The sequence below is a fragment of the Centropristis striata genome, chromosome 8 (assembly GCF_030273125.1).
Source record: "Centropristis striata isolate RG_2023a ecotype Rhode Island chromosome 8, C.striata_1.0, whole genome shotgun sequence".
In the NCBI taxonomy this organism is placed as follows: domain Eukaryota; kingdom Metazoa; phylum Chordata; class Actinopteri; order Perciformes; family Serranidae; genus Centropristis; species Centropristis striata.
The window spans coordinates 5,251,332-5,279,061 of record NC_081524.1 but is presented as its reverse complement, the minus strand read 5'-3'; the positions used below and the strand labels follow the sequence as shown (position 1 = coordinate 5,279,061).

The 27,730-nt window shown below is 39.0% G+C and overlaps 1 protein-coding gene across 1 annotated transcript; it reads right to left on the bottom strand.

Moving 5' to 3' along the window:
• Positions 1–284: 284 nt before the first annotated feature.
• On the bottom strand, positions 285–27,730 carry stk40 (serine/threonine kinase 40). Its single transcript, XM_059338558.1, has 11 exons — positions 27,495–27,730; positions 21,517–21,643; positions 20,371–20,456; positions 18,700–18,843; positions 16,018–16,242; positions 14,874–14,926; positions 8,463–8,578; positions 4,146–4,290; positions 3,058–3,177; positions 2,117–2,201; positions 285–1,337 (listed from the first exon to the last, which is right to left on the bottom strand). The coding sequence occupies exons 2-11, from the start codon at positions 21,632–21,634 to the stop codon at positions 1,122–1,124; spliced, it is 1,308 nt and encodes a 435-aa protein (XP_059194541.1). The 5' UTR covers positions 21,635–21,643; positions 27,495–27,730; the 3' UTR covers positions 285–1,121.

The following is a 27,730-nucleotide window of genomic DNA, read 5'->3' as shown; positions in this document are numbered from 1 at the left end:
GCCTTGGCAGGGAGGATCCAACAGTGTTTCCCCATTCAGTTCTTGGCATTGTGACTTCCAGGTACCTCACACTAGCTGCCTAGATGCTAAAAATATATTTCCACAGGGATGAGCGAAAAGCAGGAGACAATGCGTTCTGCAAATATCAAAGGATGCGCGTAAACATACTTTGATATTCAGTATCTTCATTCCAGAAGGTAGGGATGAAATGCTACGTATTAAGGTAAAATATGATAAAAAGCTTATTCGGATTTTTTTTGGAAACCACTGAAAAGGTTCCAAAAAGCATTATCACTGATAGAAAACATTAATGCTTTACGTCACTGGTGGCATCAAGACTCCATTGTTACAATCCCTTGTCTCAGAACAGTGAGCATGGTTTACCAACAGAGAAGAGAGACAGAGAGGTAGATTGATTTGAAGTCAGAGTTACAGACGGGGGACCGGTCTGGATCGTTTTTCGGTAGAGAGGAAGAGGAAGGAGTGAGAGGAGGAGGAGGAGGAGGGTGGAATGGAGGTATAGAGAAGTGACATCTTGTGATCAGCTGATCTGACTTGAGGCAATACCATTATAACCACTAGGAAGAGAAGGGGGGGTTGCTACATGATTCTGGTCCTGTATTGCTCAGGGGATCCAGAGTTGACGAGGGAAGTGTTACAGTAGGGAGATCTCAAAAGGAGGAGGAGGTGGAGGAGGAGGAGGAGGAATTTGGGGTGAAACGTCTCTTCACCGCTCCGGGCGGAGCCTTGTGTCGGCCCCGTGTGCGACTTGGTTGCACAGTGAGATCTGACTGTGGGTGACCTGAGGGCAAGGAGCCTTTGGTTCAGATCTTCCTCCGGGGGCTTTCCGTGTGTTTCTCTGGGAGGATCCAGGCACGAGGAGCTTTAAAAGAAGTTTTAAAATCGGCAGTTTTTTTGTTCCGGTGCCCTCCTCGCAACCTGCTCCACCTTAGCTTGCCCAAAGCCCACCCTACGAACGGGGCCCGTCTGTATTCCTGCTTCAGACTGGGCCTCCTGTATGCGAGTTCAGTTTTTGGGGCTTTTATTCCTCCTCGGTCCTCTCTGGACGCCTCAGGTGTCCCCGGGGAGGTCAGAGAGGCTGCCGTGGGCTGGTTTCGGGACTACTTCCGGAGGAAACGCTGTGCCAGGATGGCGTCTAGTGGGCTGACGGGCTGGGCGTCGTGGCCCAGACGCCTTACAGGTGGGATGCTGCCAAACTGGCGCTTGGTGAGAAAGCTCTTGGCCTCGTGGATAGTGTTTTTCTCCTCCGCCAGCAGCAGCTGCTGGCGCATGTAGTTCTCAAACTCGTACTGTGAAGACTCTTCTATCACCTTGGCCTGAGGGGAGAAAACGTAGTCTGTTCAATGTGCTGCAACATCTGAGCTGATAGAAATAAACATGTTCTCTCAGTGTAACAAAGGAGTCATGTAAATACAAGGCAAAGCCACAAAAAAAACACAATTACAGAGAAGTAAAGCTCCATTTTAACCCTTTGATGCACAACATGGGTCTAAAGTGACCCGACAGAGTTTTTATGTTCTATATCTTTGTAATTAATTATTTTAATCATTCAGTATTCCAGGTTTTCCTCAATTTCCTCAAACAGTTTGTTTTTGATCATCATAAACCCTAATTTTTAGCCTAAGTTTTCCTTTATTTAATTTTTTTTTTTTGAGTCACTACCCTTCTAATGCACAACATGGGTCAAAAATGACCCATATCCATTTTTTTAGCTAAGTAGCTTGCTAAGCTAACTACTTAGCTAACTTCTTGGCTAAGTAGTTAGCTTAGCAAGCTACTTAGCCAAGTAGTTAGCTATGTAATAATACAAAAAACAACTTTTCATCATAAAGTAAGAGAGGCGAAATGGAAATAATGATCTGTTGTTATCAAAAACAAGATATTTAAAGAATACTTGGAATATTCAATCATAAAATAAGTTGATATCAAAAGATAGAGCACAGAAACACACAGCAAGCATTAAATAACATCATTTTTGACTCATGTTGTGCATTAGAAGGTGTGTTAATATATTGTGCATCAAAGATTTAAGTAGCCGTATTTTAGCTACTTTATCAAACGCTCTATAATTTGTATAATTTTTCCACTAATTTACCTCTTGCAGAAGTTCTGGGTGATTGACCTGATCGTCAATATCCGGCACCACCTGCAGAGGGCCACTCATCGAGGAAACAGACTGCCTGTGATTAGGAAAAACACAACAAAGATGATTAACAACAGTGAGCTTGTTAATTAGAAATGTTGATTCACTGTTTGTATCAGCAGGATACTCAAGAATTAATGTGTCTGTCAAATCAAATCAGGAATGTGAAGCCAACCGATAGAAAAACTCAACGGCAGCTAGTAGAAGACATTTTACACAAATTTCTCAGCTCTTCGACTAGAAATCACGACTTTAACCCTCTGGGGTCTGAGCCTATTTTGGCCATTTTTGAATACTTTTGGTATCCATTTTTCTTCACCTACATGATCTGACAGTTATTTTCTCACTTTAACCTACTTTATCAACATATTGAGCCAAAAAATCATGAAATCCGAGTTGAAAAATTATACTATTTACTACAAAAAAACCCCACAAATGCTCAATGAACTGTTTTGGAGCTTGAAAATGTAAACATAGGATACAAATATGAACACATAAAAAGGTAAAATTGAAATATAATAAAAATATCTACAAAAAAGTCCCATTAAAATATGTATATTTATCGGCTTTTTTTTCCTTGTTAGCTGCAACTCTTCAAAACAAACTACGTGTAAAATTAGAAAGCTACAACAATGCTCAAATATTTCTGTTCTATCAAATTAAAACTATCATATATTTGGTTTTACATGACCTAGGAATTTCAAACAAAAATTAGGAGAAAGGTTCAAGTCTGAACTTTGGAGTGAAGTTGATAGCAGCGCTCCATGTGACCTAGTTTTTTTATTAAACATCACATGATCTGATCAGAACGCCACGATTATAGACCCCAGAGGGTTAAAAACATAAGAACATTAGTTGTAATGTGTGAAACATGCAGCAGGGGGAGCACTCACCAAGAGGATATAATGCCACTGAGCGACTCCAGCACCTCCCCTGCAGTCAGCCTCTGCTGAGGGTCCAACACCAGCAGCTTTCGGATCAGACACACCGTGTTCTCAGACACGCGGCCGTCCCTGTGAAGAGGACGACAACAGAAAGGGACAGCTGTTAAATTATGTTATACAGTTATTGGGTAAGTAAATGGGACTGGAAGCCATGATGCAGCTATCGAAAGTCAATACTGCCATTTATTCAGGTCAGAACTAAAGATTAAAATGTGGCAAATTCCCAGAAAATCAAGGATGCATACAGGGTTTGTACAGTTTAAAAAATAAATACAAATCCAGCACTTGTGGGGTATCTAAACCAGATTATCACCATCAAATCTAAATTGTTAATATACATACAATTGCAAAGTTAGAAGCAGCACTTTACAGAATTTATACACCATCAATCAATATATATTGGCACTTCATATTGTCTCAAAACCCACATGTACAGACTGGCATTTGTGCAATAATTCTAATGTTTTTACACATTTTTACATTTTTGTTTCTAATATTTTATCTAATGCTTGTTCACTGTTTTGATGATGTTCTCTTATTTTTGTTTTAACTGTTGTGCTGCCTCAATGATATTGTAGTAGTAATTTTTGCAACTTGTAACCCTGGTTTTGAAAGGTGCTATAGAAATAAAGAACTAGATATTCACTATGATCATGCTAAATTAAAAAAACCTTAAAATACATAAACTGGCATAAAAGGGTTAACATTTTGAAAATGATTTAATGTCAATAGTTTTGAACAAGTCTGAAGTTAATTGAGAGATTTTATGGAGAAAATAAATATTGATGTATGGTGATTTTATAGCAGTTTTAAGTGCGTGTGACCAAAAAAGCCCTCGAGATTTCTATCTTTGATCCTGTCTTGCACCTCCTTAATAAACTTTGCATTTGAGGAATCGAAATCGAAGTCTGTGTCACGAGAGGGTAGCAAGGAGGAGGAGGGCATAAACATGATCAAATGACTTTGTACATACATACATACAATTAGTCATGTTTTTTAAAATGCTGTGACATTTGATCCCATTGTCTCCTACTCACTCTGGGATGGAGTACTCTGCAGCCTTGATCTTGCGGAAGAGCTCTTGAGGTATGCTGTCATAGAAGGGGAACTGGCCGTAGAGCATGGTGAAGAGGACCACACCCAGAGCCCACATGTCACTGGGTTTACCACGGTAGGGCCGACCTGCACACAGGAGACACATCTAGATCAGTGTTTGGTATCTAGGCATGTAGCATTTGAAACAGATACAGTAAAATGCTTTGCTGTACTCCCAAATCAGATAAGCCCCAGAGACTGGAATCCACATTTGTTTTGTTGACAGTTTTTACCCCGTGTGACTCAGAGGTGCAGTTCAATTCATGTCATGTCACCTAATGATTAACAATATGAGCAAACAGAACTCAAACTATGACTCAATATCCATTAGATGTGCTAGACATTCCCAGCAATCTGTTTTTATCAAGGGTTCACACTTGGCACACTTTTTTAGCAATGGTTTTCCATAACTTTTCAATGACTTCTCCATAACCTTTCAATGAATTTTCAAGACCAAAAAATTCACGCATTTCAGTCGGACGACTGTAGTCGGTGCCTCTAAATCAAACCACAGACACGTTTTGACACACCTTGCTATGATTTATTTGCAACTTGAATCATTAACTAGGGTTGTCATAAGTATCGATACTCAAAAAAGTATCGATACTAAAACGTTGCATCCGGATACGATACTCATTTTCAAAAGTATCGAGTATCTGAAGCTTGTTATCATAGTTGCAGTTTCTTTTTGCACAACTGTTTTTATTATAAGTATTTAACTCTATGGAGTCTTGGGATGTTTTGTCCATGTTTGAATCCTTTCCATGTCTTTTCGTGTCTTTGCAAGTAATTTTGTGTCTTTTTTGTTTCTTTTGTGTCTGTTGTTGTGTCTTTTTTAGTTATTTTGTGTCTTTTTTTTCATTTTGTGTCTTTTTTGGTCATTTTGTGCCTTTTTTTTGTCATTTTGTGCCTTTTTTTTAGTCATTTTGTGCCTTTTTTTAGTCATTTTGTGTCTTTTTTTTTAGTCATTTTGTGTCTTTTTTTTTAGTCATTTTGTGTCTTGTGTATTTTTTTGGTCTGCTTTGTTTTCTAGTCTGGATGTGATGAAGAAATCATGCTTTGGCACCTTTGGAGACTCCAGAGGGGGTAACCTGTGGTCCTGTAAATTTTTACATGTTGCATTTTTCTTGTTAATAAAAATATTTCTGTTACATTTTGGGGTCTTTGTTTTTTGTATCGAAAATGGTATCGAGTATCGAATATTTTCCTGAGTATCGGTATCGAGTTGAACATTTTAGTATCGTGACAACCCTAATCATGATATGCTTTTTTGTTTTACCCATAAAAAAAAATTATACGGATATAATTGTGAACGATGGAATGAACCAGAGCCATTAAATCAGCCGTGGATCTGCCATGAACACACTGGAGCTGGTGAGGGTGGAGCATCATGGCTGTGCATGACCATAGGCAGTGTTGTTACAGCCAGGCAGGCAGGCGGTAGCAACAGCAGCAGGCAATTATGTTAAAGCTTGTGACACACACACACACACACACAGAGAGAGAGAGAGAGGCGGGGGATGGGGATGGGAGGGGAAGGGGTAGATGGGAGTAGTTTCCCTCCAGTGAGTCATCAGTGTGTGAGTCACTGAAGCTCTGTTTAATTGTGTGCCTGTCACGTTATGCTGATATACACGCCCCGCTTTTATCTGCAGTTTTTGACTAGTTGGAGCTGAACGATTTCCTCTTCTTTGGAACTATTGTTCTTCTCAATCTTGTGCACTGATGTTTCTGGAAATCCATCTTTAAATGGATGAGTGATTCTCATGAACATGGTGCAGCTCATTGCAAAAATCAAAGAGCAGTGAATACATATTTCCTTTGAGCCTTTATAACCTATACAATCTAAAGTCACTGTTTAATATGAATTTATGATCTATTTCAAACACTTAAGGAAATTTTCTGACATTTTTAGAGACACTGTGAGCAAAATTCATTACTGTACCATTTTAAATTAAAAAACAAAACAAGGAAAGGTTTTTTTTTTCATTTAAATATGCTCAAGGGTTGCTGGTAGCACCAACATGTTTTTTAATAAAAAATACACATATTTTAATGTAGCCGCTTCTATCATTACCGTAACATTTAACCACTTTTTCTCATAAATTTTCATTCAGATTTTGTTCTTTTACATTGTTAAAAACCATTACGTTTGATTATATTCTGTTAAATTATACATTTTTAAACAAATGTATATTTATGTTTATAAGGTTTATTAAATATTTATTGTATATAAATGTGGGGAAACCATGAAACCATTTATTTGGAATGAATTTGTGAATCAAAAATATGTTTAAAAATATAGAATTTATTATTTTAACACAAAACAATGAATTGTGCCTCATTATGGTTATATTGTTCATTCATATAAAAGTGAAATATATTTAGTTTAATAAAGTATGTCCTTATAATCTTCACAGACAGAACTCAGACTGGTGCATCCTCGAGCATCCACCCGGTCTGTGTGTGGCGCTCACGTCTGCACATTTACTGTGACAAATGAGCTTTGTGAACCCAAACAATAAAAAATGGATTTCTGCTTTTTCAGACAAAGAAAATGTTGCACACAAAGAGGAAAGAAGCTTCCTCTGCAGATACATTACCATGAGAAAATGCAACATCACCGTGATTACACAAACAAAGACACACACAAAAAAACAGCTATTCTGAGCTTTTGCTAGTCCGAGATTGCAACATAGCCCCTTTCTTGTTGCCTAATAACCGGAAAATCAAACACAAGACTGACTGCTTAACGTTACACAACGCTCTTTAAAAAGGATCCCAGGATTCCATCTGGAGCCGGATCAACAAGGGTCTCTTTTCTAACCACAGGGGCGTCTAAAAACAAATGATCTTGCTGCATGGACAGATAATTTCACTTGACAAGATTTCTTAAATTAAGATTGTTAAATCTAGAAATAAACACGTTGAACGCTTAAAATAAGAAATTAACTCTTAAGACAATTATTTGTTTCTTACAAAATTTAGAAGTGTTAGATAATTTATCTTGTTTTAAGAGTTAATTGATCTTGTTTTAAGATACTAAAATGTTGTATCCGGATACGATACTCATTTTCAAAAGTATCGTGTTATTATTAGCCATTAGCCACAGCTAGCAATTAAAGGCTGACGTCACATTGATGATTATAAACAACATAAATAAATAAATCAGGCACGTAGTATGTCAATATTAGCATAGAGTTAATAAGTTTACATAAATGTTGGTGACTGAAAAGTGTTATTTTCCCTCTTGAAGTCCCAGAATGAAGCAGAGAAAAGTCGACTTATCAAGCTTTCCTAATATTGTGCACAGCATACAACCTCAAAATATTGCTCTAATTGTTATTGTTTATTGTATTTATTTATTTTTTGCACTACCTAAGACCTGAAGCTTGTTATCATAGTTGCAGTTTCTTTTTGCACAGCTGTTTTTTATTATAAATATTTAACCTGTGGTTCTGTTCATTTTTACGTGTTGCATTTTTCTTGTTAATAAAAACATTTCTGTTAAATTTTGGGGTCTTTGTTTTTATCCTTGTGGTATCGAAAATGGTATCGAGTATCGAATATTTTCCTGAGTATCGGTATCGAGTTGAACATTTTAGTAGTGTTTTTTTTTTTTTTTAACTTAAGCTGCAATTGTGATATGATTCACGATATTGTAAGAAAAAGTATCGATACTCAAAAAAGTATCGACACTAAAACGTATCTGGATACGATACTCCTTTTCAAAAGTATCGATCCCCCCCCGTGCACAGCATACAACCTCAAAATATTGTTCTAATTGTTATTGTTTATTGTATTTATTTATTTTTTGCACTACCTCAGACCTGAAGCTTGTTACCATAGTTGCAGTTTGTTTTTGCACAACTGTTTTTATTATAAATACTTAACCTGTGGTTCTGTTCATTTTTACATGTTGCATTTTTCTTGTTAATAAAAATATTTCTGTTCAATTTTGGGGTCTTTGTTTTTATACTTGTGGTATCGAAAATGGTATCGAGTATCCAATATTTTCCTGAGTTGAAAATTTTAGTATGGTGACAACCCTACTTATTTCACATGTTAAAGTGGACGGGGGCAGTCTCGGAGAGTGATGAAGGTTTTCCCACCCGATCAGACGCTAAAACAGGTGTGAGTGATGGAGGGTTGATGCTGACCCAGCCCTTCACTGACATGACAGAAAGGAGGCTTTCAACACTTTTTACTGTATGAAAAGCACCTTGCACGCATGCAACATGTGTGTTTTTTCCACTCACCACTTAACACATCAGGGCTGATGTAGGCCGGACTCCCTCTCTGGTCTTTCAGCAGGTCGTCCTCACTCACCAGGTGCTTCCCCAGGCAGAAGTTGGTGATGGTGATTCGATGAGTCCTGAAAGCACAAAAACACGCCTGATAAATAATTTGCACTTTGAGACAAATAATGGACCAAAATATCCCGACTGCTAATGAAAAACACCCCCTGGTATTCTCTGTGACTTGATCAAACCGCAGCAAAACAGTGTTACTCATCATAACAAATGTAGGTTTAGAATGTGAGACACTCATAGCTCAGAGCATGAAGTGAACACAGGCTGACGGAGACAGGGAGAACTTGCGAGCATGCCTTGTTGTTTTAATAATTTCACGGTTCACTGAGCCTTAAAAATACATCAGTATCTCATGACTGCCAGATGCAAAACAGAGTATGCACACAGTCTTATTAAAACAAAGTCTTCCATCTTCAAATGTTGTTCTTGCACTCGTTCTTTTTCCTCAAAGACTTCAACACAAGTTCCTTCATCTCATATTCTGACCGGCATCTTAAACTGTCAGGTCTTCTTGCCACCCCACAAAATGTCTTTCATTCAGTAGATAATTGTTTGCTATATGTTGCTTCTAGCAGCTGATATATCCTCCATTCTTAAACAGGCTTGTTTATGCTAGGGGTGAACTGATCGATCGGCACCGATATCCTTAATTTTGCGGCATCGGCCGATTCCTTTACGTCAAACCGATCTTATGTAGCATCTTATCTACCTCCATAATGACACCACACTGGTGAAGCAGTGCTCCCAACTTTGTTGCTAAATTTAGCATGTATGTTGTACTATAACAAAACCAAAAACTCAGGACACTTTATTTAGGGTTGCAGTGCTTTTGTTAGTTTGTCCTGTACGTTTTTGCTATTTATTTTAAACTTTTAAACTACCTCAGACATTGTGATTTCCTGTATTTGCTAAAGAAAAATACTGCTGTGTTATTGTTTTCTAATAAAATAAGATTCAAACATTGAAGGTGTATGCTGAGAGTTATAAAAAAACGGTATCAGCCAAAATCGGAATTGGCAGGTCCGGTTTTTAAAAAAAATAATCTGTGATCGGCCTGAAAATTACAATCGGTGCACCCCTAGTTTATGCCCTTGTTAAAATACCTTGTTTTGATTGTGAGTGGTTAACAACTACAGAGAATCATATGAAATGTCTGAAGTCCAAAGAAAAGTTCAGTATCAAGAAAAGCACCGTTTTAATCATCTCTTACATGCATCATGTTCTTCTGTCGTCCCTGTGTTCTTGTTTTTGTCCCTTTCCACTAAGCTTCAACTAAACTATGTTCTACCTTAAATAAGTCTATAACCAACATTGCTGTTTTAACTGATGGCCATTGTGCTGCATCATGTCTATCTAAAACAAGACCACTGCAGACACACTGGCGCTTCAAAGTCTGAGAAGACCCACTGATGTAACCAGCAACGTTTGATTAATTTGGTTTCTGTGGAAACGACGTGGCACTACGAGATTTTTGTCTGAGTCATTAAGGTAAATTTAGTTTCCTTGTGGCAGAGTGAAACCTAACAGTATTAAAGCGGAGGCACCGTGTTCTACATCGCTGTGTTCTTTCAGCAGAGAAAGAGAAAATAAAAAGCCGCGCTTTGACAAACATATGAGTCAACTTGTGGCTTGGGATAATTGTCTTGATGACTAAGCCTGCATGGCGATGGGTTGGCAACGAGTACATAAAGCTCACGAAGATTTAAAATATGTACACAAACGCACAACTTCGAGTGCACCCACACAATCGCTCCCATGGTGAAAACACACACACACACAAAAAAAAAAAAAAACGCACTCCAGAGAAGCACATGAGGGAACACAAAGCAGCCTCGGTCTAGAGCCCGGGTCCTCTCTGGATCACGCTCCTCATCCACATCCGCTTTCTAAAAAGCCTGAGGTCAACAGCTTCCCCTATTCTCTCTCACTTTCACACCCTGCTCCATCACTCACACACACACACACACACACACACACACTCACTGCTCCCATTACAGCGTCTGGAACCAATTCATGTCAAACACTCAATTTTCAACTGAATGCTTCAATCTCAATCTTTTTTTTTTTTTTGAACATTTGGTTCACATAATTTCCAGCTACTTAATGTGATCCAGCCCTTCAGCAGCAGCTTTCTGTGATCCGAGCCTCTATAAGCATACAGTGGCCTTGTGATCTGCACAAGGATGGGCCCGAACAACCGAGTGCAATGCTTCAAGGACCCTCGACATAAAAGCTTCCTTTATAGAGGAGTCTGTTCTTTTGTCTGTGTGCATCACGACCCAGGCTTTCTATTCTTGCACCGGAGATTGGCTAAATGAAATTGCATGTTTGCCTCGTGAGGCGAGGGTCCCTGAGGACTGAAGAGAGACCACACCGTCTCTGCTTCCTGGTCATGTGACCCCCGGGTAAGAAGTCAGGAAACCAGAAACCTAAACAGCCCCCGTGATTTCTCCTCCCTTCCCGCAACGTTTTGCTGAAAATACACCAGCTGACGAGAAAGGAGGTTAAACGCGGGGCAACTTCTGCAGATCCTTTTCTCAGAAAAGGGATTCGAAAGGTTATACTACAAGCAAAACTTACAGCAGCAATTCTGAGGTTTGCGTTACTGAATCGTCTACTGCTTATTCATTATAATTGCATATTTCAAAAACAGCAACATATATATAAAAAAAACATATCAAGGATCATTGTCAGTACTATGTATATATTTATATACATGTATGTGTGTATATATGTATGTATGTATATATTTATATGTGTATGTATATATATCTACTTGCACTAATGTACAGTAAGATCTGCATTTATTTATTTTTTATTTATTTATTATATAATCCCTATATATAATTATATCTATCCCTATAGTTACTGCATTTTTATACAATTCATTCCTGTATATATTGTAATATGATTCACTTAATAACTGCTTAAGCACTTCTGGTTAGATGCTATCTGCATCTCGTTGCTTTGTACTTGTGACATGTGCAATGACAATAAAGTTGAATCTAATCTAATCTAAAAATTCAAAAAAACAACCCCTTAACTTTTAATTTAGTCAGAGTCAGGGGTAATGCATATATATGCAAATATGGTGATGCAAACTAACAGGAAGTCTTTGGAGAAAAGAAAAAACACAGAGAGAACACCTTGCTTGCTGTGGTGCGTCTGTGTGTACATTTTCCCACAGGGATGCAACTAAAATTAAGGGAGACGATCACAACTGTGACACTCAGCAACCACGCAGATTGATTTATGACATCCTGCTTTCATAACAGCTGGCACTGCAAGAGGAAATCGCATCATTCTTGCATAAACTGCTGAGCTTGTTGATGGCATCGGAGCATTTCCCAAGAGTGATGACAACCAGCAGAGGAGAGGAGGAGGAGAGGAGACTTTGGGATCGGGGGATCAGCCTCCATCTAAAATTGACCATATCCTTCCTATACTAACTGTTCCTACGCATCCAGGGTGGAGTGACAGAGGAAACGTGCAAGTAAGCAAAGTGTGATGCATAAAGGAGTCGGGAGAAGAGAAAAGTAAAGAGGGATGTGACAACAGGCATAAAAAATGAAAAGACAATAAAGGCAGGAAAGGGGTGTAAAAGAAAAATAGAGAAAAAGCAGCATGGAGGGTAAATAAATGATGACTGTGTGTGCACTTGTGTGTGTGTGTGACGTGCACTGCGGTGTGACTCAGCTTGGAGCTATGGGGCCTTTGGCAGGCCTCTCCTTTGTCTCCAGCTGGGACGGAGTGTTCCACTCGTCTGCTCCTCTCCCCGCCACCCTCCTCCTCCTCCACTGGCCAAAAACACTCTCCTGTTTCATCATCACCACCACCATCACCACTATTACTACCACTACTGCTGCTGCTGCTGCTGGGTCATTCTACAAAACCGGTGCCTTTTGCGTCCGGTCCTTTTTATGAGCTTACAAAAAATGTCAAAATGTGTCAAAATGTATTTCAAAAGGATCAGACCTGTTAATTTAAGTGTTTTGAATTACATAATGCATATTCCCAATGCCATTGTTGATATGAATCTTACACTTTTTAGTCATCTTTACCAAGGACATGGGCAATTTCCCCAATGTCCAAAAAGTCAGACTATCTATAGTTTTACATGCTGTGATGACTTGGGGAACCTGTGCTGCTGCTGGGGGCAATAAGCTCTGATGCCTGAGATCTGTGTATGTGCTAGAAACGTGACATCTCATTGCATGCACTCATACACATACTATGTGGAGTGTGAGGCAACTCTGCGACAAGGCTATAATATTCATTATATATATTCATATTCATTAGTTTTTAGAGTGAGTTTGCTAGTTTTAGTTTAGTTTTTATTAGTTTTAGTTTTTTTGTAATGGTGTATTTGTTGGGTGCCAGATTCAATAAGGTCACAATAAATGTTTCCTTTATTTCCTTTGTCTGATCCATCTCAGCCCCAATAAGGTTATTAAGTCATAAAACCAGATAGATGAAACAGATTTCATATCAAACAAAAAGGTTTATGTATGAAAAAATACATAAAATAAAGACATAAAATAAAGACAAATACAAAGGACATTTTCACTATAATTTTAGTTTTAGTTAGTTTTGTAACCACACAATCCAGTTTCAGTTAGTTGTTGTTTTAAAAAAAAAAAACAACAACTTGTTTTTATTTCAGTTAACGAAAATGTTTTTTCAATTCTAGTTTAACTATAATAACCTTGCTCTGCGATAAGGCTCACTTGTGTGTGACGCAATGCATGCTCGATGTTTGGATGTGAAGGTGTGTGTAGCAAGTGTAGGAACAGAGTGTGTGTGTGTGTGTGTGTGTGTGTGTGTGTGTGTGTTAGTCATATCCCTCCAAATGAAAAGGCCGGCTTTGTGGGTTGATTTTCCAAGAATGTGCGTGCAGACCTCTGCTGCTGGGAGCCAACCTACCATAGGTACAATGCAAAATCTTGCTGAATCATCATAAACTTGGACAAATTCATATCAAAAAGCAAAGTAGCAGCTAAAACAGCAATAGGCACAGGGTGAGAGCGGCTTCTACCCCCTGAATACACACGACGTCTCTCTCATGCACTCTGTACGTTTGGTGTTTGGAGAGGCTTTTTACAGACGAGTAGTTTTCCGTCCTGCAGGGCCGATCAGAGCCGCAGCGCTCTGTGACCTGAGGTGACCCACCAGGGTCCAGTGTGCCGTAACAGAACATCCCTTACTCTTCCACGGAGAACAAAGCAGTGGCATATTATTTACTCTGTTTTGCACCAGAGTCCAGTTCACCCCCTCCGCTTTAAAAAAATACTTCAACCATGGGAAATGAATCATCAGCCTTTACTCAACACACAGACACAGAGCCAGACTCAGGCACAAGAGAGCTTGGCTTTAGGTTCCTACAACTGATCTCACTCTCCGTCTGAGAATGTGACCCCTGATTGGGTTTAAAGCCAAATGCACACTGGATACAGGCTGCTGGGGCCCACTGAGACACATACTAAGTGGAGTGTGAGGCAACTCTGCAATAAGGTTATAATAGTTTGGGTTTTTTCATTCGCTTTTAGAGTGAGTTTGGTAGTTTTAGTTTAGTTTTTGAAAATGCTGCATTTTAGTTTAGTTATTAGTTTTAGTGTTCTTTTTTTGTAATGGGGTATTTGTTGGGTGCCAGATTCAATAAGGTCACAATAAATGTTTCCTTTATTTCCGTTGTCTGATCCATCTCAGCCCCAATAAGTTTATTAAGTCATAAAACCAGATAGATGAAATAGATTTCATATCAACCAAAAAGGAATTGAAAAGAAACAGCCTGCTGCCCCTGCGACCCGGCCCCGGATAAGCGGACAAGAATGGATGGATGGATGGATTTTCGTTAACTGAAATAAAAATAAAAACTAGAGTTTTTTTTTTTAAAACAATAACTAACTGAAACTGGATTACAAAACTAACTAAAACTAACTAAAATTATAGTGAAAATGTCCTTCGTTTTCGTCTTTGTCAACTTTTTTCATACATAAACCTTTTTGGTTGATATGAAATCTATTTAATCTATCTGGTTTTATGACTTAATAAACTTATTGGGGCTGAGATGGATCAGACAAAGGAAATAAAGGAAAAATTTATTGTGACCTTATTGAATCTCGCACCCAACAAATACCCCATTACAAAAAAACTAAAACTAACACAAAAACTAATAAAAACTAAACTGAAACTAAGCATTTTCCAAAAACTAAAAACGAATTAAAACTAGCAAACTCACTCTAAAAACTCATAAAAACTAACTGCATTTGAAAACAAAAAACAACAACGAAATTAAAACTAAAACTATGATCAAATCTAAAACTATCATAACCTCGGAGAGAATGAGTTTCATCTTACCGTTTGTTCAGCACCATATTTCCCAGCTTGAGGTCTCTGTGCACAATGTTTTTCTGCATGCAGGAAAGGAAGAGAGGGAAAAAAAAATATCTGGTCAGATTGTGCACTGTGAATCATTTGTATCAAAACAATTAGTTTGTTTTTAAAGAGTGGCACACAAGCATGGGAGATGAGTAATCAGAAAGGATGTGGAGCTAGCCAACAATAACAAAGCAATTTCTTCTACAGTTTACAAAAACATTCTAGTATCCAAGCTCTCTTTATTGATTAGAAACAGAAAAAGCACTTCTTTTATTTAGGGCCGAGACTCGATTAAAAAAAATGAATCTAATTAATTAGAGGCTTTGTAATTAATTAATCGAAATTAATCGCATTTTAATCGCATATAAATATTTGACCTGAGAACAGTGAGAAGTAATTTTTTCTCACATGGATTTTTAGTATACCATTGAATAATGACTGAATACATAAGCTTAAGCAACAAAAATATTGTTTATTTTTGTTCAAGTCCAACAGACCAGTGCAATTTTTGCCATTAAGTGTAGCAATAGCATATTTAGAAATATAGTACATTTCATAAATCCAGGTAGCCTATAGGTAGGTAGACCTTCTGTAAACTAGAATACTTTGGTTTTTGAAGTAAAACACAATCCACGCTAGCTACCACACTAGCCGCTAGCTGCTATATGTTTAGCATTGAGGTGATACTTGAGGCTGGATGTGCTGAATTCCTTGTTGCCTAGCAACACAACCATGCTCTTATGGACGCTTCCATCCGTTGGTTTTTAGTAACTAAATGTCCCATCATCCACGGGGCCAACCAAAGGTCTCATCAGCTTCTTCCTTCATGTTCACTGTGGTTTGTTGTTGTCTCAACTCATCAACGCTAGTTGGTGCTCCAGTATAATCGGTCCTCCTGAAACTCATCCAGTGAGAAACGTTCCGCGGTGCAAAAATAAGTGCGATTGAAAATGCGTCAATTTTTTAAACTTGTTAATTTTTGTGTAATTAATTCATCTTAATTAACGCGTTAAAGTCCCGGCCCTGATTTTATTTCATGCACACTGTCAGTATGACGGATTACTTTTTTTTTTATTATAGAAGTGTAGATTTACTTTGAGTGGTCCAGTTTTTCTCGACTCACCTTATGAAGGGCTTCCACCACTCGCACCACGTCGTAGAAGATGACGATGGCCTCGCGCTCACTCAGTCGTTTCTCCTTTATTACATAATGCTGCAGGTTTATCAGGTCTGCCGTCTTGTCGCTGAAGTCGTGAGCACACAGGCAGTCGAGCACGAGGCAGATCCGCTTCTTCATTTTGCGTACTTTGTTGGCCTCCATGTCCTCCACGATTTCATAGGCTCGATCCTGGGGAACAACAACAACAAAGAGAAGAAGAAGACAGGTGTGAGCCGATATACATCTCGAGGAAGGCTCTTACTTTGTAAGTGGTCAAAGTTGTTGATGCATTTTAGAAGCACTTTTCCAACAGCATCCAATCAATAGAAGTTGAGGCATCCGTGAATGCATCAAACTGAATGGATTCCTGTGCTACGCCAGCTGATCGAGCTGATTCATTCCGCTCAGAAAAAAGGCACAAATTCAAGCAGGGAGCATCAATCAGCAGCCTGCATGTAGCCGATGAATAAGACACATCTAGGACAAATAACAAAGGTCATTCCTCTTCTTCCAGCCTTAGCAGAGTCACCACTTCTTATTGATTCCTGTATCAGGTTGTCAAGTTTCTTTTAGTTTTTTTTTTAGATGCAGTCAGCACCTCTGAAAGCGTACATTATTAACTGGTTCTCTCACGGTGGAGATGCACTATAATAATCCAATCAATACTGCAGGCCTAAATGAATCAAGAGTGCACGGCTCGATGCTGCTATTCTGAGAACAGCGGCAGAGTGGAACAGACAGGATGTGAAAGAGAGACAAAGAAGAAAAACAGAGAAAGAGAGAGAGAGAGAGAGAAGGCAGATTGAATAATAACAAAGTTAGAAGAAGAGGAGGTAGACGGGAAGACAGGTGAGGGAGGGGGAGGGCGGGGGGTTCATTGTGAATGGATGCTGTTGTGAATAGAGAATGATGCAGATAAATACGGCTTTTAAATGGTTCTCCTATTGGGTGATTTGACTCTCATGAACATGGTGCAGCTCATAGCAAAAATCCAACAGCATTGAATACATATTTTCTTTGAGCCTTTATAACATATACAATCTAAAGTCACTGTTTAATATGAATTTATAATCTTTTTTTTTTTTAATTAAGGTATTTTCTGACATTTTTAGAGACACTGTGAGCTAAATTACCGTAACACATTTTGAAATACAAAAAACAACAATTTTTTTTAATTTTTCCCCTTTGGTAAGCACTTAAATATGCTCAATGGTAGCTGGTATCACCAACATGTATTTTATTAAAATATACACATATTTTAATGCAAACGATTCTATCATTACCGTAACATTTAACCATTTTTTCCTCATCAATTTTCATTCAGATTTTGTTCTTTAGGCATTGTTAAAAACCATTATGTTTGATTATATTCTGTTAAATTATACATTTTTAAACAAATGTATATTTATTTTTTTATAAAGTTTATTAAATATTTCTTGTATACAAGTGTAGGGAAACCGTGACATTTTTATCTGGAAGCATTACGGTAATGAATTTGTGAATCAAAAATATGTTTGAAAATATTATTTTAACACAAAACAATGAATTGTGCCTCATTATGGTTATATTGTTCATTCATATAAAAGTGACATATATTTAGTTTAATAAAGTATGTCCTTATAATCTTCACATACAGAACTCAGACTGGCTTCATTAGAATCACCCTATTACTCTGTTGAAAGATCCGTGATAAAGAAAATAGAAAACAGCTGGATGGACTAATAACTAGCTTACTGCTGCCATTACAGGGCTGATAGATCGAGCATGCCGTGACATGGTAACGCCAGAATCTGAACTGAATCGAAAGTTGCAAACACTTCTCCATAGTGATGTTGATGTATTCACCATGTTCAGTTATACAGAACACTCGCCCACACACTGCTGACTAAAGCACCATAAACTAAAGGACACTCTTCCTGTTTTTGTCCATGATTAAAACGTTTTGACTTTTGCATGTATGCACAGTATATTAAAAGTCAGAGATTTTTTCTTTGCCAAATATATTCAGGGATTAGTCCAGCTATTCTCAACCTTGGGGTCTCGACCCCAATTGGGGTCACGAGATGATTTCTCGCCAAATCATTTTGGAAGTCAGCTCTGTCTCCACTGTGTTAAAGTGTTCATGTGTAAATGTGTTGTCTTTTTTGTCATTTAATGTCTTTTTGGGTCATTTTGTGTCTTTTTTGGTCAATTTGTGGTCATTTTTTGTCGTTTTGTGGTAAATTTGAGTCCTTTGTTGCTTAATTTTATGTATTTTTTTTGGTCATTTTGTGTCTTTTTTGGTCAATTTGTGGTCATTTTTTGTCATTTTGAGTCCTTTTTTGCTTAATTTTATGTCATTTTTTGGTCATTTTGTGTCATTTTGTGGTCAATTTGATTCTTTTTTGGGTAATTGTTTTAGTCTTTTTGGTCATTTAATGTCTTTTTTTGGTGATTTTGTGTCTTTTTTTGTGTCATTTTGTCTTTTTTTTTGGGTCATTTTGTGTCTTTATTTAAGTCACTTTGTGTCTTTATTTGGTCATTTTGTGTCTTTTTTGGGTGATCTGAACTGTGAGATTCTGTTCAGTGAGCGGGGGTCGCGGACAACATGCATGTTAAATTGGAGGTCGCGACTCAAAAAGGTGGAGAACTAGTGTATTAGTGTACCTGGAAGAGGCCGTGGTGGTGGACCACCCCGTCCTGGTTGTGCAGCAGAGAAAGGAGAGAGTATTCTGTGTGCAGCAGCATCTTCCCCTGCCTCTCCTCCTGAGTCTCCCCTGCAGAGTCCGCTCGCTCCTCCAGCGTAAGGATCTGCCCAAACCACGCAAGAACAGAGCAGAACATTAGACAAGACAAGAGCTCATACAGGCACAGACATAGGAAAAGAGAGCTTGAACCATTAAGTCTGGAGCTAAACTGCAGTCCCGGAACCACACCATTTATTTATTTTTTCTTTCTTATGTGCACGTTTGATACAATAATCAGAGATTATAAATTAACTCTGACACCAATTTACCAATCCAAAGAGCAAGACTAGGCCCTTGGAACTATATTATAAACCAGGTCTCTCCCATCTGCATACAAATAACACGACTTTACACTTTTAAATTGCATGCAATGCATAGGCCCAAATCCAATTTTGCATACATATGATATGCACAAAAATAGCGACCCTACTGGTTGTAGGAGATTGACACGTAAGGTTCCCTGTTGTCAAAAAAAGGCTGCTGTTTAGTTGAATTTAGGCTACAACACCAACCACCAAGTTTAGGGCAAAACCCTCCTAGCTAGGTATTATAAAAGACAGTTTAAAAAGTAAATCATTGCATGGAAGTGCCAGAAAGTGACAGTTCCGTGAAAACATGAAGCACCTAAGTTAAGTGATGTTTGAATCACATAATTTACTTTTTTTTTTTAAATGACTGAATGCATGACAGCAATCTACATCTGCTTAGCATTTAACAAGAATTTACAATCTGTGCAGTGGAGATGGTGCAAGAGGTCTGCAGCTTTAAAAACAGGGGCTCATATACTCATGTGAAGCCAGGAAGCCGGTGCTTTAGTCACTAGTATGAGGGGAGGGTCGCACACTGACTCACTACATGGTTGTGGGGGTTAAAAGTTGACATTCCAGGTGGGGCGCCACCTTCCTCCCTCCCTTCGCCCCTCTTCTCTAACCCCCTCGTGTGTGTGTGACAGACATTGGATAGCCCTAATAAACAGATTGAGCGGCTGAGATTTTGTTGTTTGCTCCAGACTGGAACTGGGGGCCATAAAGTGAACACCAACAAAGGAAGGGCAAAGGTTCAGATGTCTACTGGGACATCAGAGCTTTGTTTTGAATTAAATGCTTGAATTTTTATAGAGCCGTGTGCTAAACTCATTACGTTTGAGAGAGAGAAAAATAGATATAGATAGACAGATAGATATACTTTATGTATCCCAAGCTGGGAAATTACAGTGTACAGTGTGTAATGCTGCTGCATTACACACAGAGACAATAACAACACAATTAAATAAAAAAGAACAACGTAAGCATGGTTCAAGCAATAAAATATAAAAATACAATTAAAAAGAAAGTGTCTAAAGAAGGAGTATGTATTCAGGAGTAGAATTCCAGTGCAGAATAAATATGAATATGCAGTATAAAAATGTTGGTGCCGTGAAACAAATAAGGTGCAATGAACAGTGTGCATAAAAAAACACAAAGTGCATAATGACGGTATGTAATGAACCAGACTATTTGTTATTGTACAGTGTGATGGCATGTGGCAGGAAAGATTTTTTATACGTGTCCCAAAAAAAAACCTTAAGCACGTGCCAACCCGACAAACTTACTTTGAGCTGATAGAAGTCGTCGGTGCCGTCCTTCCTGGCCAGACACTGCACTATGCTGGGCACTGGTGAGTTGCCCAGGCGAGGCCCTGCACGGAGAAGAAAAGGAACAGCTGCATGACCAAAAGGCAGGCTACATGCCGGAGTGTGTGCTCGCGCTGCAACTCATTAAAAGGCTGCATGTGCACGTACCCATTAACACCCAGAGTGTAATGTTTTCTTTGGCACTCTGCATTGCAAATAGTGGAGGAGTTCTGGTGTAGTAGAAAACATACAAGTTGGAGAAGCATGGGAGAGAGAGATAGAGTTTCCAGAGGGAGGAAATAACCTCGCTCCGATACGGACTCAGAACTTTCTGGCCGATGTCGAGGGGATCAGCTAAATTCTTCACATTCTTGTCTCAGGCGTGCATACACACACACACAGACAGACACCCCACAAGTCTCACAGTCACACACAAACACACACATGCTTTTTGTGATTTCCTGCACACACAGGTTACACATGTTCACAAAATTGCACACCAGGTGCAATCTCAGCCACACAGATATTTTTGACTACCATTTCGATGACTTTTGGGGCTTGTGCAAACACTAGTAGCTTCTAGGGTTGTCAAAAGTAACTAAACTAAAACGTTGTATCCGGATACCGTACTCATTTTCAAAAGTTTTGATAAATAATAATAAATAAATCAGGCACATAGTATGCCCATATTACGTTAATTGACACAGAGTCAGTATACATAAGCATAGACTTAATAAGTTTACATAAATGTTGGTGACTGAAAAGTGTTATTTTCTCTCTTGAAGTCCCAGAATGAAGCAGAGAAAAGTCTGCAACCAAACAGCAACAAACACAGCCCAAAATATTGCTCTAATTGTTATTGTTTATTGTATGTATTGATTTTTTGTACTACCTCAGTTCTGAAGCTTGTTATCATAGTTGCAGTTTCTTTTTGCACAACTGTTTTTTTATTATAAATATTTAACCTGTGGTTCTGTTCATTTTTACATGTTGCATTTCTCAATTTTGCGGCCTTTGTTTTTATCCTGGTGGTATCGAAAATGGTATCGAGTATCGCATTTTTTCCTGAGTATCGATATCGAGTTGAACATTTTAGTATGGTGACAACCCTAGTATCGTCCTTACCGAGGATGAAGGGTCCGGCTCTCTTGGCGTTGTTGCCGGATATCCCAGGACACTGCAGCTTGCTGGCCCTCCCTGATGTCTCTCCAGCCCCCCTCTCCGACGAGCGCCGCTTGGACATACTGGAGCTCTGCAGGGGAATAAATCAGATTAGCACACGGGATAAAGATAGTCAAGTTAAAGGGTAAGTGCATACATGTGACTGCAAGGACACAAACACTTAACCGATGACAAGAAATAGCAGTAGTAGTCTTTAAAGCAAATAGTTTTATAAATAGTCTGTTTGAAAATGAAGACTATACCCAGGAGTTTCAGGAGTGACACCACAGGCTGGACAAGAGTGCACTGAGAAAAGAGAAAAGGAGGTAAACTGCAGGGCAGCTCCTCCCAGCCTATTTTAAATATCCCTCCCACACATTTACCAACACCTCAGTGTGAATGTGAGGCCATTACGGCTCCATTCAGCATGATGGCTGCTGGCGTCGAGGGTGACACCTCAGATTCAATCTCCCCGACACGCAATGCAAATGTGCCACAATCTGCAATTGAAATGGCAAATGCTGTCATGTAAACAAAAGCATTTTTTTAATTTGCGTCCCCAGCACTGAAGCGCATATATCCATCTCCAGCTTTCCCTGCCGCCGTGGACGTGGGTTTAGAAAAATCCTTCGGCTCTTAATCTGCATCTGTTTTATCTCAAAATCTGTACAGCCGGCTTATCTTCACAGACCTTCCTCTGAAAGGACATGCGTGTTCGAACACGGCTGGAACAAATGCCAACGCCGAGCCCTTGCGCTACGATAAGGAACTAGATTCACATGCCAGAAGAACCAGTGACACAGTGTGACACATCATCATTACACAAACTACTTTAACCGCCGCAGCAGACCTACCTCCCAGAATACAGAGAGCGAGAGGTATGCTTTGTTTACTGATACTGAGTTCCTATGTGATGAAACCCCATCTGTTTCCCGTAACAGGGAAGTAGTGCCTTGAACCGAGAGGAATGATTCACCCTGCCGTCGTCCTGGGTTTCTATTGGGCAGGAATGCTTAAATACCCAGGTGAGGATACCAATAAGAGTGAGAGAAATGTTCTCCGGGCCTGACATGTGCAACTGAAAAAAAAAAATTCCCTCATAGGAGTTACGTCCACAAGAAAGGCAACACAAAGTGACATGTCTTAAGTAAAAATGTCACTAGTGATAGTGGTGGCATGCATATTTCAACCAATCTCCCAAGAGGTGATTCAGACTAATAACATTCAAAGCATCTCATGAACTGCAAAGTAGACACTGAGTGGAGAGCTGACGAAGCCCAAAAAAACTTCAGAATATGTAACCAGTCTTGCAAGTGGAACAAACTAGGGAAATTGAATATTTTTTTTAATGAATTAAGCCATCATTCTGTTTCAAAACTAATCGTGCACCACTCGCCAGTTGGCGTTTTTGGGCAGAGAGGAGGCAGGACAGTTGGCAGTCAGTATGGGCTGGTATGAATTCTCACTTCCATGAGGCTTTTTGTGATCCCAGACAGCAGACAGTGTCATCATCATGTCTCTCGCCCATCTGTCTCCATCTCCACTAGTCATCACCCACTGAGTCTGATGAGCTGAGGTTTTCTGACAGCATTTATGGCACAAGCCAGAGTGACACCAAGTCACGCTGCCAATAGTAAGAGAGCATCTTACTCTAGAGCGTGCAAGGCAAAGGATAATCAGCTACTGCCATTCACGAGGCCTCCCGGAAAAGGAAATTATTTAACTTTTTCATCAAGCGGCCAAAGTGGTTGGCAGAATCAACAATGTACATACCACTTTTAGTGCTTCCAGATTCATATTAAATTGGTTTGTTGAGCGTTAGAAAGGCAGCTAGATTGAGTCAAATAAGCAGTAGGAGTCTAAACTAACAGACATTCAATTTCTATATCAGGAATGGGCAACTTAAATGCTGCAGGGGGCCACAATTTTTCATGTTCACTACCACAGGACCACATATAGGAGCGTGCACTTAACCAGATATGATGAAACTGCAATTTTAAATATGTTTACAGTGCAGTAACTTAACATATTTCATGCTCAAATGCATGTTTAACAGTATAAATGGGCATACAAAAAGGTTTGAAGCAAATAAAAAAACCCACTTACTGTGATTTCTTTTTTTTTCAGTGCAAGAACAGCAGACCAACATTAATTACAAGAAGGAATTTTGTGCATTTTTACACTGCACTTTTAAGATTTCATGCTCAAATGCATGTAGTTGCACTGAGGGCCACTTCAAGTGAGGGTGCGGGCCGTATGCGGGCCCCGGGCCTCCAGCTGCCCATCCCTGCTCTAGACATTTAAAACATGTCTAACAAAGTGACCTGTAATTGCATGTTGCGTGCATTCCCTTTCTCTACAACGACGTAGTTTTTAAAAAGAAACAACAACATACTAATAAATGCACCTTGGACTTACAGTGCTAAACTGACCCCGGTCATGTAAAACACAGAAAATGGACCCAAGGCCATTCATCTACCTACTAAAACACCAGCTTTAGTGTTGTGGAGCCAACCCCTGACACATCTAAAAAGCAAAGGTCAATGCAACCGACTAATGCACAGTGACCTAAATGACATCAGCGCTATGACAGCACACAGCTATCCTTTTCCGACAGTGCTGTGCCTCTCTGCACAGCCAGTGATCTGGCAAGCAAGACTGCCTCTGACTGCCTCTGCCTCTGACTGTACCAGAGGGAGGACAAGAACAGATACAGCCTCTGAATCATATCACACAAAAGGAGGAGAGACACGCTGCCGGTGCCCACGAGAAATGTGGGCTCCCTAAATAGTACCTGAACAAAACAACCACGTAGGTGTCTCAAGATCCACCCACCTAGACTCCGTGCTACTTGTCTGGCTCTGCAAGAACAGCTTGATTGCAAATTTATGGTAGTATCAGAATGGACAAAGACAGGAGCAGATGGTAAACATACAAGTGGGTAACAAAAGCGACCGGAGATATAGAGTGATCCAAATCAATATATCCACAAATAGATCAAACATAAAAAAAGTCAGGACAGAGGGAAATCAACTCGAAGGTCATACAGGCTTCTGTCTGAATGAAATGTCAATCATTCATAGCAGCTTATACACACACGACATCGAGCCTGCTGCCTCCTGCTGCAGTTGTTGACTTTTATTATTGCAATAACAACGCCACGGAGCAGCTCAAGCTGTGTGTACCCAAGGTCAAATTATGAAATCACGAGACGGATAATAATTACAAATGCACACACAGACTTTCACACGTTGATTGGTGCCATTTTGCGACCACAAGGTCCGGACACTGCTCCGTCCTGGCAGCGAGCTCCGAGCAGTGTAAACGAGACGAGTCGTGGTGTGAAACGCTGACGTTATGCCTTACAACTTGAGCAAAAAGCAGCCCGCAGACAGCTAATAACTTGAGGAGCTAGGTGCTAATGTGCAATGCCCACAACAATCACTATCAGACCACCTAGAGGCGTTTAAAAAGCACACAGATACATACACTAAATCGCGTTACGCACGGCGTGCGTCGGACAGACTGACTGGCTGGCTGGTTAAATGAACACAAATGCATGCAGAATGTACATGTATATTTACATTGGGCGACACAAAACCAAGCTTTAGATGCACATATAAACTTAGTTCGACAACAAGAGTGAATTACTCTGCTAAAGACGCTTACACAGCTCCAGGCACACCGGTGTTATGTCCTTACTGGTTTCCACACTAACTGGTTGCCGTACTCGTGTGTGCAGCTGTGTTTTGCCCCAGTTAGCAGATTCGTCACATATCGTCACACTGTTAAAAATAATTGCCTTAGTCATTTTTTGTCATTATTTTTGTCTAAATCATCTCCTCATAGCCGCCTATGGTAAAATCGCCTACATCCTCAGTTTATCAGATCATGTGATTTTACCCCTTTAAGATAATGGCCTATGTCAAGTGTGTGACTTAAGCAGATAAATGATGCCTAAGTCAAAATAAAATGTGACTTAGGCAATTTTTTGAACATGCCTTTGTGATTTAAGCAAGATATGGTAACACTTTATTTTGAAGGTGTCTACATAAGAGTGTCATAAACATGACACAATGGGAACATGGGATGTGTCATGAACATTAATGACACTTTGAAGTAACATTAATGCTCATGATACTTGTCATGTCATGTTTCTGACAGGCTTGTGTGACTCTTATGTAGACACCTTCAAAATAAAGTGTTGCCATACCATGCTTGAGTCACAAAGGCATGTTCAAAAAATTGCCTAAGTTATTTATTTCTCTTAAGTTGCATCATTTACACACAATAGCCATTTGCTTTGTTACATCCTTTTTGAGTGAAATGATCAATAAATGTCATATGTTACACTTTTCGTTAAGTTTAATGTGTTTCCTGCAAAACTTGAAAAAAATAGTTGCAGGTTCCAGGTTGCATCTCCATCTACTGTGGATAATATTGTTGTATAAGTGAACACTACATCACCAGCCACCTATACATAAAAGCGTGATAATATAATGCTTGCAAGATGGGTCAGAGCTGGATTCCAATTCACTACAACACAATTTAATAATTCATGAACCACCACCTCTACAGTCATGCAAAAATGATTAGACCACCCTTGTTTTCATACATTTCTTGCTCAATTTAATGCCTGGTACAACTAAAGGTACATTTGTTTGGTCAAATATAATGATAACAACAGAAATAGCTGATAAGAGTTTAAATTAAGAGCTGATATCTAGACACCATGTTAGATGTCTCGATATCACAAGGGTGGTCTAAAAAACATTTTTGGGTCATTTTGTGTCTATTTTGGTAATTTTTACATCTATTTTTGGTCATTTTGTGTCTTTTTTGGTCATTTCTACAATTATTTTTAGTCATTTTGTGTCATTTTTGATCATTTTTACATTTCTTTTTGGTCATTTTGTGTCTTTAGTGGTCATTTCTACAATTATTTTTAGTCATTTTGTGTCATTTTTACATTAATTTTTGGTCATTTAGTGTCTTTTTTGGTCATTTTGTGTCGTTTTTGATCTTTGTTACATTTATTTTTGGTCATTTTGTGTCATTTTTGGTCATTTTTACATTTATTTTTGGTCATTTTGTGTCTTTTTTGGTCATTTCTACAATTATTTTTAGTCATTTTGTGTCTTTTTTGGTCATTTCTATAATTATTTTTAGTCATTTTGTGTCTTTTTTGGTCATTTCTATAATTATTTTTGGTCATTTTGTGTCTTTTTTGGTCATTTCTACAATTATTTTTAGTCATTTTGTGTCTTTTTTGGTCATTTCTATAATTATTTTTAGTCATTTTGTGTCATTTTTGATCATTTTTACATTTATTTTTGGTCATTTTGTGTCGTTTTTGGTCATTTTGTGTCTTTTTTGGTCATTTCTACAATTATTTTGAGTCATTTTGTGTCTTTTTTGATCATTTTTACATTTATTTTTGGTCATTTTGTGTCGTTTTTGGTCATTTTGTGTCTTTTTTGGTCATTTCTACAATTATTTTTAGTCATTTTATGTCTTTTTTGGTCATTTCTATAATTATTTTTCATTTCATTTCATTTTGTCATTTTGTGTCATTTTTGATCATTTTTACATTTATTTTTGGTCATTTTGTGTCTAAATGGGTCAGAAAACAGCTGCAGACACCAGTAAAAGGGCACCAGATAGTTCGGAAACCAGTAAGGACACAACACCGGCCACACAAAGGGGCACCAACACAAGCAGGAGTTGGGCTTACGGTGCAAACTACACACAGCAGACGCTAGCTCGCTATGCTACCACTACTTTAGCTCGTATTGTGTGTGTGTTAGAGAGGTTTCAACACGGTTGCTGGAGAGAAACGTCAGCTACAGAGAGGCTCCGGAGCAGCCGGGAGGCCATTTAAACAAAGTAGGTAATATCACAGCTAGAGAGCTAGATAGCAATGTAGTCACCACCTCGCTTACCTCGAGCCAAAACCGCCGGGTAAAGTCTGCGTTGTCTGCTCACAACATGGATATTTCTCGGGTAAACGCTGTGGTGGATGTGCGGAGCTTCCCTCTGGAACAGCAGAGCCCACTATAGAGGCTTGGTTTCGGCTTGTTTAGCCTCTGTTACCGAAATGAGCAATTAAGGAAAAGCCTCCGCTCGTCGCTGATCGCATCTTTCCACAGCGACAGCACCACCTGACAACGGAAATGAC

Bases quoted from the DNA above. Each gene is read 5' to 3' on its own strand.
- stk40 (XM_059338558.1), bottom strand. From the start codon at position 21,634: ATGTCCAAGCGGCGCTCGTCGGAGAGGGGGGCTGGAGAGACATCAGGG. The intron at 16,243-18,699 runs GTACACTAATAC...GTTGTTCCCCAG, and splicing joins ACCACCACGGCCTCTTCCAG to GATCGAGCCTATGAAATCGT. The intron at 8,579-14,873 runs GTAAGATGAAAC...TTGTGCTTTCAG, and splicing joins AATATGGTGCTGAACAAACG to GACTCATCGAATCACCATCA.